This window comes from Conger conger, chromosome 4 (assembly GCF_963514075.1).
Source record: "Conger conger chromosome 4, fConCon1.1, whole genome shotgun sequence".
Classification (NCBI taxonomy): Eukaryota; Metazoa; Chordata; class Actinopteri; order Anguilliformes; family Congridae; genus Conger; species Conger conger.
The window spans coordinates 31345154-31356723 of record NC_083763.1 but is presented as its reverse complement, the minus strand read 5'-3'; the positions used below and the strand labels follow the sequence as shown (position 1 = coordinate 31356723).

At 42.2% G+C, this 11570-nt stretch overlaps 1 protein-coding gene across 1 annotated transcript; it reads left to right on the top strand.

Annotated features, from left to right (window-relative positions):
• Positions 1-404: 404 nt before the first annotated feature.
• LOC133126597 (probable G-protein coupled receptor 160) lies at positions 405-7671 on the top strand. The gene is made up of 2 exons (XM_061238942.1): positions 405-641; positions 4758-7671. The coding sequence occupies exon 2, from the start codon at positions 4807-4809 to the stop codon at positions 5719-5721; it is 915 nt and encodes a 304-aa protein (XP_061094926.1). The 5' UTR covers positions 405-641; positions 4758-4806; the 3' UTR covers positions 5722-7671.
• Positions 7672-11570: the final 3899 nt, after the last annotated feature.

The following is an 11570-nucleotide window of genomic DNA, read 5'->3' as shown; positions in this document are numbered from 1 at the left end:
GAAAAACATTTAAAAGGTAGTGAGCCAAGAGATTGGTTCAACAGATGAGATCCTGCCGGTGCCACTCCCCCCACCCCAATTACTGCACCATTAGGGACAACAGCGAGTCTAACTCGCCTTGTCACACATGGTTGAAAAACCAACACACACATTTGTTGGATTTGTAGGAGGCAATCTCTTCTTATCTTTCTCCTTGCTATACCTGTAGCTATATCATGTGATTTAACTGTTACAGTTTAACTATTCATTTGTACAGTTTTTCACTTCATATTTTTATACCTTGTGCTTGGAGGACTGGTTGCATGGGTTCCTGGACGTGTGCCAGGTTTGGTGTCAGATGTCATTTCCTTTAGTTGCCCTGCCCACAGTTTAAAATGTGTGATTTGTGTGGGTAGTAGTGGGGAGAGGAGAGAGGTTACAAACTTCTTTCCTCTCACAGAACATCACTCTCCTACTGAGTGCACAAGGCTGAAGATTCCTGCTGACTGCAGGTATCTATTGTTTTTTTTTTTATATGTAGGAAGTTGGCTGCATCCTGTTTTGTTAGTGGCAAGCATTGGGCTTGTGTGCAGGGAGGGAGAGGATTCACCTGGTCTCACCTTTCAAAAGCTCTGCGAGTGTAGATGCACTGTGCCAATAAGGTAAAGCCATTATTTTTCATAACTGCGTAAATCTTATAATTAATATTACATTGATATATTACCAATATCCATTATACGTAAATGTAATGGCCTACATTATTCAATGTTAAACATTTTACAAAATATTCTCATTCATAACTAATTTGCTGCTTTACTATATCATTGCTGTATGTTCATTCATGTTTTCTATGATGCACAAAGTAAGAGGGATGTAATGGATGCAAAAGGGAATTTGTTTAGTGTCTGTGTTTACGCTTTACTAATCCAGACTAACTTAAAAAATACTATTTGCTCAAAGAAAAAATAGGGAACATAGCAGTGGCACAAAATAGCAATAGCAGTGCCTCACCTGTAATTTGAGCCTGTGAGTGTGTGCGTGCGCACATGTACAGTGTCTTCATAAAGTTTTCAGATCCCTTCTGAATACTTTGTGAAGACACTGTATGTATGCATGCTCATGTGCACATGGGATAGTGTGTGTATGTGTGTGTGTGTGCCTGTGGTAGCTATGTGTGTGTGTGTGTGTGTGTGTGTATGTGTGGATTAGGGGCGGGACGGTAGCTAAGAAAATTTTATGCCACAATTATCCTGGCCAAAATGATCTTGATTTACAGTTACATTATCTCAGTATAGAAAAAATCTGCTGAAATTCTTAAAGTACCAAAATATACTGCAATCACTTCACCACATTGAGGATCAGAAAAATCTAGTCATTGAAAAGTTCTTAGTGTAGTGACATTTTAGCAGCTAAGCAACTGCCAAAATTTAACAGAAATTACTGTTTGGTCTAGAAAGTACTTAGAAAACTTGTTTACCGAGAGGGAATCTATAGTTTTGCACACAGTTTTTAAACATATCAGAAGGCTCAGCTGTTGTCAGAATTGTAACAGTTGACACCTGATAGGTTTACAGAACGTATCATCCAGTGAGTATAGGCTAGTGGCCCGCTTCAAACACTGGACTGAACAAAAAAAATAAACCGTGGTTGTTTAGAGAGAAGATGGCAGAAGTTCTTTGGTCCTGGATGATAAAATAAGATATTTGACTTGAGCAAAAGGCCTGCACTGCTCATTATTGAGAAATGCATAACTTCAGGAACAGAAAAAAAAGCATAAGGCTAGGCTAAACGGGTAAGATATTATATTTTGCTGGATTATATTAGGACTTGTTTTAAGGTTGTGTTCGCGGCAGGCCAGGGGCGGTTCTAGGATTTTTTTAATGGGGTGGCCAAGGGGGGTCTGGGGGTGACCACCATATCTCCTGGCTTCGTGCACACAAAACATTTTTTGCAGTTATTTATGTTTTTTTATTTTTTATTATTGTTTCACGTGCGAAAAGGCAGCAAAAAAACACTATGCATTACTAGTCTACTAAGACTAAACATAAATTAATAGGCTATAGGCTACTGATAAGCTAATGTACAGGATGACATTAACAATGACAAATTAATTGGCTATGAGCCTCTTTTGTCATCAATACCCTTCTCTTAGCTTACTTATAAAAGTTAAGGCTATTCAGTAGACAATACATTATGCAAACTTGGTTTTATCTTCCTCTAAATTGACACAAAGGGAACCATTTTGAGGCCCTTACTTTAGTGCGCTGTGCACTAAAACAGGCAGTGTGGGAAAAATGTGGCATGGAATAAGGGCTAAGCATATGGAAAATGGAATGCCACATTGCCGGTTTTAGCACGCAGCCTCACCCAAAATTATGACTAATCTGAATTACATAGTATACCATACATTACATCATATATTGTTATCATATATCATATGTTTATGGACCAAGAATAAAAACAAATTGTTTGACCATATTTAAGGCCATTAAAGTGTTTGCATAACAAACTACAAGGTGTAGCACAATCCCTGCCATTGTACACCAACATAATACCAATATTTACAGGCTTGTTTCAATCTGAGAAGAAGAATAACATGAAGTGACTGGATAAGTGACACATGCATCAGAGCTGGTGAGAATGTAATTTTGGACAAAGCAACAATGTGTATTATCATCATGATGTACCTGAGATCTATCACAGTAAATAATGCTCTGAGCTGTAACTAAATCTGTTCAAGAAATTGTGGTTTGTGCTCTAACAAATTAACTTCATATAAAAATTATTAATTCTATTAATTAAAATAATGATAATACACATTGTTGCTTTGTCCAAAATCATATTCTCACCAGCTCTGATGCATGTTACTTATCCAGTCGCTTCATGTTAGACACAAACTCAACAACAACATAAGAAAAATGATCTTGATTTAAATAAAATCTTTCAAAAAGGAGTCGGGGTCAGACACAGCGATGTCACAATGCGACATGAGAAGAATGTTTACATGTAAGAGCTTTTGGAAACTATGAATGAATTATTGTCTTGAGTACTTGCATCAATACAATATTATTATGCAAATACACATTCTTCCAAACCATCTGTTACAACGTTATGTTAGCTAACTAACTACAGTTCATCCTCAAATTGTGTCCGGGATTCTATTTGAAGCCGGGCCTCGGATAATAGCCGGGGTAATATTGTCTACCAGTAGGGCTATCAGTCCATGAGCACTAGAAGACATTGTTTCGATTTAACTCAATGAAATAAAAGAGCTCTTCTTAATATTTTATATTGTTAGTTGGTTTAATACTGTTGCCAATGAAAAGTCAATGTCCTACACCATGGGTCTCCAACACGTTGCTCTCAAGCTACCAGTCGCTTGCCCCCCCCTCAATTTAGGCTACTTGGCTACGCAATAAGGTTTCCATGTATTTGCAGCACAGCGCACGTTCAATGAATGAATGAAAGCGGCTGCCTTAGCTCGCAATAAACAGACAGGTGGAAATCCCGACACTCTTTCAACCACATAAAACTTAACAGTGAACCATCAAATACCCCCCAGATTTCAGTGCCCATCAGTCCCAACATTTAGCAATAGAATCAAACAGTCCAAAAGTAAATTAAATCCCAAACCAAAACGAAAATCTTTTGATAGCCTACCGGTATGCTGCTCCAAACTAAATGCATGTCTCACAATAAAACGCACTTTAGGAAAAAAAGATCCTCAACTTGCTGTTATCTACGCTAATTTGTTATTGTTCATGAAGGCGTGCCTGGCAAGTTGTTATTTTATGGATTCTGGACTTGCATGGGATTTATTGTGTTTGAGAATATTTGCAATAAACTAAGTCTGTTAAGACTGACACTATGACTTACCAAACGGTGTTTCCTGATTAGCCTACACTAATTGATTTCTGAACGGTTACAGGAAGTGTTGAACAGTGTTGGCCCACTTTAAGTGTAGCCTTTTACTTTATTTCTAAGAATAAAATTCTACAACAGAAGCCTAATAAGAAATAAAGGCCTGCCTCGAATACAAGCCTGCCCCAAATAGGCCTGTGCTTTGTGCAGCCTAAGTAAATAAAAGACCCCGGACACAATTTGAGGATTTACGGTAGATAAGTTAGCGATTTGGCTATATACATTTAGCTGATTTAGCTATCAGTACACATATATTAAAGAAACACAGCTTTTAAGTAATTAATTTTTGTTGAGACTAACGTTCGTCAGCTAATTAGTAGTTTACAATTTCCTCAGCTAACGCTAACGTTCGCTAACGTCAGCTAGCTAACTAGTCTGATATTATTTCATGATGACATTTAAATTATATTTCAACCATAATGTTACCATTGAACATATTCAATATTTCAACTTGTCACACTGACAAGAGCAAAATACAGTTTATAGGCTTACAAACGGCACCATACAAGCTTGCAAGCTGTCCTGGTGATTCTAACTCTTTTGCCGCACATTTGGCAGTCTTGCAAGCGGAAAAGACGGTGGCTTTTGACACGCATTTGGAAGGCAGCAAAACGGGAAAGGCAGTGTTGGTAAAAACAGTATCTTGATAAAAGCAGACTGCCAATGGGGGGTGGCACTGGGGTGGCCCATCAGACATTAGGGGTGGCACCAGCCAACCTGGTGCAAGGGCAGTTGCTTAATACATAATGCAACTGCCCTTGGGGCAGACTAATAAATGTTTGTAGTGGTATCATTACCATCCGTGTTTTTACAGAGCCTATCATGAAACCCTAGTGTGGTTATGTTTTTACTCCTAGATCCTACCTCACACAGCCGCTGAGGCTTGGACCTAACCTTGGAGTGTCTATGGACATTCCCATGCCCTCTCTGCTCCTAGCTCTGGGCGGGAAGACCCTGCTGAACTGGGCCGCGGTATTTGTCCAGAGGAGGCACATGTGCAGGAGTTTCCTGGGCACGTTCTGCATGTCGCTGGCAGTGGCGGACACGCTGCTCTTCCTGTCCGTCTCCGCCATCTTCCTCTTGGGAGACGTGCGTGTCTTGGGCCTGCGTGTCACCCGACACCACGTCTGTGCACTGGTCCACATGGCCTGCCTGGCGTACAGCCTCCTGCACTGGCCTGTCCTCCTGCTGGCCGGCCTGGATTATTGGCGCACGCTGCCCCCCCGGCCTCGGCCCCCGGGCTGGGTCTGCCGGTACGGCTACCCCTTGGCCGCCTTCCTGGTGTGGACTGCGGTCCTCCTCCGCGTCCTCGGGGGTCCAGCCCCGGGCCTGGACCCAGAGCCGGGGGCCCACCTCTTGCCGTGGCGGTGCCGGGTGTATCGCGGCCCCCAGAGCACGCAGATGTGCACCGCAGTCCTTTTCCTGCTCGTGGTGGGAGCCTTGTTGTGCTGCTGTGTGAAGCTCGCGGATTTTGTGGGGGCCAGGAGCCACAGCGCGGCATTAGACCGCGTGTGGCTCGCCATTTACCGGAGCCTGGCAAGCTTTCTTGGTGGCTGGCACGCCTTTGTGGTCCTGCTGGTGGCGCTGCTGCTGCTGAGGGTGGAGGTGCCGGGGTTCCTGGACATGAATGTGCCCTGGCTCTGTTTCCTTAACAGCTTCCTGATCGGCACCGTGTCTGTGGGGTGTCCCCGCGACAGGGACCGTGTCATCCCCGCATTCCCAGACGGATTCTGCGACTGGAGTTCCCTCGGGGCGGAGCCTCCAGAAGTAGACACTGACTCTCTGGAATGCAAGCACTGCTTGCAGGACATGGATCGTTGAACACTGACATGCCCGAACTCACAGGTGACAGGAATGTGTGATATAGGCTCGCCTTTCCCCAGATGGTTTTTGAAAAACACATTTTCAAGATTAAATTCCATAATAAGACAAAAGCAAATTTCCTTGGTGATATGACACTGAAAAACTGTATCCGGATGAGTGACTCTTTTTAGAAATGCTTTCACGTGCTACTTTTTTTATTTTGACCCTGCGAAGACAAATCTGTGCAATAATTAATTGTCCAGTCAGTGAGCAGCCAGTGAATAATCTGAATATGTGAACTCCACCATGCTTGAATTAATGTGGTAAACACAATTTTTTAGCTATTTTATTTTTGTATTTCGAATGCTAATTCATAATTTTATATACACTTACTGAGCATTTTATTGGGGACACTTGTACACCTACTTATTATTGGGTGCAGACCAGCAACAGTGATAGGCTATTTGTGAAAAAAAAAAAGCTTCACAGGAAATCAGTGGCAAAAGGACCTCAATGTAAGCGGTAATGTCAGGTTGTCAGAGACAATGATGTAAATGTTGGTTGATTCTGCACTGGAGCTTTTTACAGTTCCAGTTCTAGGTTTCATGCTTCTCTCTTGCCCGCTCTCTGTATGCATGTGTGCATGTATAAAATGTTTTTCAATAACAAACTTGTCTGGACTGGACTGTTTTTGAGATACAATATACAAGGCACAAGGATTTCCTGCCTCCAAAGTTGCGGAGAAGTGAACGGGCAGCTACAGTAAACAAGCTATAATTAGCAGCTTCTGCCTTGGAATCCCCTGTGTCTCCCAACTGTGGTTCGGAGACAGAATCAGGAAAAAGCAACACCGTGATTCATGTCATCTGTGAAGTTCTAAAATGCATAAAGGTTGAGGTCCTCACTTCACAATTCAAAATTAAAACATGCATTTGCCTCTGTATTTGGCTGCATTCATCCATCCCTCCATTTGAACCAGTCTCCCTGTCCCTGCCACTGAGAAGCACCCCCATAGCATGATGCTGCCATCACAGGGCTTTACCGTAGAAATGGTAATAGCCAGGTGATGACCAGTGCCTGGTGTTCACCAGACATAGTGCTTGGAGTTACTTATTTTTTAGGCCTTTTTCAGATTTATTGGACAGTATAGTATAGAGACACAGGAAGAATGGGAGCGAGAGTGAGGGAAAGACATGCGAGAAATGTCAGACGGTCAGATTCGAACCGCCGACGTCGCGGCTCACAATGAGCATGCGGTCAGTGCTCTACAGGCTGTGCCACCAAGACACCTACTCCCCAAATTTTGTCTCATCAGACCAGATAATCTTTTTCCTCATGCTCTCTGAGTCCTTTAAATGCCATTTGGCAAACTCCATAAAGGCCTGATTGATGGAGTGCTCCTGAGATGTTCACCCTTCAGGCAGGTTCTCCCATCTCTGCAGAGGACTTTCGAAGCTCTATTACAGTGACCGTCACCTCCCTCAAAGCTTTAGAAATGTTTTATACCCTTGCCTCGCCCATGCCTCACCGCAGATTGACAAAGAGTTCCTTGGACTTCATGGCTTGGTTTTTGTCCTGACATGCAGTGTGAGTTGTGGGACCTTATGTAAGCAGATGTGTGCCTTTTTAAATTATGTCCAACCAATTCAATTTGCCACAAATGGACTCTAATTAGGTTCTAGACACAAGGATACTTAAAGTTATCACAAGGATGCACCTGACCACAATTTGGAGTGCCACACCAAAGTGTCTGAATACTTATGTAAATGACAGAGTTTTTGATTTGAATACATTTGCAAAACCTCTAAAAACATGCTTTCACTTTCTCATTATGGGTCATAGAGTGTTGATTGATGGGCAAAATTGCAATTTTATCAATTAAAAATGAAATCTACAACACCACAAAGTGTGCAAAAAGTAAAGGGGTCTGAATACTCATGCATTCAAAGTCAAAAACTGAAATCTTGATAGGTCACAGACTTTTTATGAGAGTTATGACATATAAAACATATGTAACCAAATACAAAACATGACTACTTTATTTGACTTTATGTTAATTTGTCTCAAAAACTGAAATAAAAGCTTTAATAAATGCTGAGAATCTGCACTTTGACCGCATGTGTATTGTTTTATTTCATAAAACATTAATCAGAAAAAGCATAAAACGCAAGGTGTGTCAAAACATTTGACTGGTACTGTAGATACACTGCTGCACAAAGGAGAGTGTATTTTTACATGATGACTGATTCTTTGTTGCTGAGTTAATGTTTAACCACGGTCAGTGTTAATGACTATTAAATAAAAGCCTACCCTAACCAAATCAACAATTGCGAGAAGAAAAAATATAATGTATCTCCAGCCCGTGAAATTAGTGGATCTCTGCCCAGGGTTTCCAGATTTTTGCCAAGGGCATCTGTGGAAATGCCCAAACAAGAGGAAAGCTCTGGATTTTACCTTGACTTTAGTTCATACTCACATTTCAATAAGCATTTCTTACAAACCACTCTGAGCCCTCCCATGAAACCAACGTAGAAGCAACCTGCAGGCTGTCAAAGCACATTCTATGAGGCACATGGACTCTCAAAGCTCAAAGTCCTATTCAGATATTAAACAGAATGGGTGAAGGACAGGGTTGAGTCATGAACTCTCAAGCCAAAAATGTTTATGAAGCCACAGCAGTTTAGGCTCTGTGTTAAATAAATATGTTTCTGGCATTTAGCAGAAGCTTGTAGCCAGAGTGATATAAACAGGTTATGTTTCAATCATTTCTTGGGATAGAGATTTTTACTGAAGTACCTGAGATATACCATGCTCATTGGATGACAGAGCCCAAGCTTGGTATCATCTTGCATCCTTTGCATTACAAGTCCAGTTCCCTAACTGTTCTACTTCATTGCTGCCTGAAACACTTTTCCTAGTTTGTGTTGGACATTTGCTGTCATGAGGATTCTGCTATAGGGGTCCCACACTAATCTGGCTACGGAATAGCTCCCCAGAGTCTGTGCATAGGGGGCTGGTGTGTGGCATGCTGTTCCCTGCCTTCTCTCGGCCGCTGTGCAGGGCACCTCCAGTGGTAGGATTGGGCACACCTGTCAGGCATAATGTGCTACGATGATGGTGAAGCACTTGTGGGGAGGAAGAGGGGTGCCACAAATCTTGAGTGCAGCCCTTCAACTTTCTGGGCCTGGTTAATGAAGACAGATTAAGCTTAGTCCAGGACTAAATCGAGTTTTGCATGGAGAATCTCTGGGGACCTGAGGCCGGTTGCACCAACTGGATGTACGGCTGGTCTTAGCGCTACGTCCGACGCAGAATGTGCACAAAGTCAGACTTTAAAAAGACACCTGTTGCACCAACTGTGCGTAGCGCTACGTCAGGGTATAGATTCTATGCCTACTACGTGGTAGGCGTAAGTGAGGCTTTCAGACTATTCTCCTAGGTAATGCTCTTTGCTAAATTAAAAGCAAAAGCAACAACCTCTGAATATGGCATGATCTCCTTTATAGTGTAAGGTGGAAATGAGTAACATCTGGCATTATCACTTAGGGCTGGTCAGCTTGCTGGCTTCTTCTGTTATTGTGAAGGCCGTGGCTGTGTCTTCCCCCACAGGCTCCTGCCGATATGGGTGCGGAGATAGTGGGGGTTAATGGTGCATGCTCCTGGGGTTAAATTACTTTACAGCCACATTTTGCCACAATAACAGAGGAAGCCAGCAAGCTGACCAGGCCTGAATGATAATGCCAGATGTTAATCATTTCCACCTTACAATAGATTGCACAATCGGCGCTCTTTCAGACATGATGCTTTCAGACATTCTCTCCGCATGTATGATAACGTTAGTGAGCTAATTGAACGTTTCGTTTCTGCTGGGCTGAACTATTTCAATTAATTGACAGGTCTCTGACCAGGGAGTGTTCGGCAGCAAAACCGAGTAGGCCGTAGAAGCTCACAGAGTAAAATCCAAAACAGGGGTTTCAGTTCATCTTCTACTTTTGGAAGAGTTATGGGTTTTACTCGGTACTTACTTATCCAGCAAACTCAGTGCCCTGCCCGATTTACCCCCGGAAAGTTTTGCCGTCTTGGTCATAGAGCAGCACTAAAATGTTATAGTAAATTGTGCTTTTCAGAATACTTTAGGGGAAATGATACCTGAATACATGATACACGAATACATGTCAAATAAAACAGTAGAAGTAATTGCAGTATTGTAGCCAAGCAACGCACATTGCTTAAAACCAGAGGCCTTCGCCAAGGTACAAAATCTGGAGGGATATTGGGCTGTTCCCTTGGCACAGACGAAATAACTGCTGGGAAGCAGAGAGTTTTCTGACTCTCCTCATGATGGTGGAGGAGAAACAAAAAAGACAAAAAATAAATCTGGTTCTAGAACTGGCTAGTTTGTTCTGTCAGAGTTGGGGGACAGAGGAACCAAGCGGGTTGAATGGCAGGTTTTCAATGGCAGGTTTAATGAAGATGGGGCGGAGCGCAATCCATTGATCTTGCAAAGTTCAAAAACCAGGTGGTCAGTCCAAACGAGGCAGAGGTACAGAAACATGATCCAGAAAGCAGAGTCCAAAGAGCCAGGCAGGAGTCATAAAACAGAAATACAGAAATCTAAAACAGGACAGGACAGACAGACAGACAGACAGACAGACAGATGCTAGAACGCAACAGAAAATAACCTTACACAAGGGGAACAGAACTGACAAACACAGAACATAGAAAAGGGAAAACCAATAGAAGGGCACAAATGTGACAAGACAGGAATTACAGTTGTATTCAAAATAATAGCAGTGTGTTTAAAAACGTGAGTAAAGCTCAAAATCCTTATAATAGTTTTTATTTTAATGCATTGGGAATGCATAAATCAAAACATGAAGAAAAATGTGTCAATTTTTTAATTACTTCACAGAAAATGAAGAAAAATGAATATTGGGCTGTTCAAAAAAATAGCAGTGTCTGCATTTTTCTTTACAAACTCAAATATTTACTGTATAAACTGAAATATCTTCAGAATTTAGCATTCCTGTGAATCACTAAACTAATATTTAGTTGTATAACCACGGTTTCTGAGAACTGCTTCACATCTGTGTTGCATGGAATCGACCAACTTCTGGCACCTATGAACAGGTATTTCAGCCCAGGATGATGACAACATTCCACAATTCCTCTGCATTTCTTGGTTTTGCCTCAGAAACAGCATTTTCGATGTCACCCCACAAGTTTTCAATCGGATTAAGGTCCGGGGATTGGGCGGGCCAATTTTGTTGGTCTGGAACCAAGACGCTGCTCGCTTACTGGTGTGTTTGGGGTCGTTGTCTTGTTGAAACACCCATTTCAAGGGCATTTCCTCTTCGGCATAAGGCAACATGACCTCTTCAAGTATTTTGATATAGGCAAACTGATCCATGATCCCTTGTATGCGATAAATAGGCCCGACACCATAGTAAGAGAAACATCCCCATATCATGATGCTTGCACCACCATGCTTCACTGTCTTCAGAGTGTACTGTGGCTTGAAAGTGTTTGGTGGTCGTCTGACAAACTGCCTGCATCCCTTGGACCCAAAAAGAACAATCTTACTTTCATCAGTCCACAAAATGTTTCTCCATTTCTCTTTAGGCCAGTTGATGTGTTCTTTGGCAAATTGTATCCTCTTCAGCATGTGTCTTTTTTTTAACAGTGGGACTTTGCGGGGGCCGATAGATTAGCTACACACAGGCGTCTTCTAATTGTCACAGTACTCACTGGTAACTTCAGATTGTCTTTGATCACCCTGGAGCTGATCATTGGCTGAGTCTTTGCCATTCTGGCTATTCTTCGATCCATTCGAATGGTAGTCTTTCGTTTTCTCGTTTTCGTCTCTC

Bases quoted from the DNA above. Each gene is read 5' to 3' on its own strand.
- LOC133126597 (XM_061238942.1), top strand. From the start codon at position 4,807: ATGGACATTCCCATGCCCTCTCTGCTCCTAGCTCTGGGCGGGAAGACC.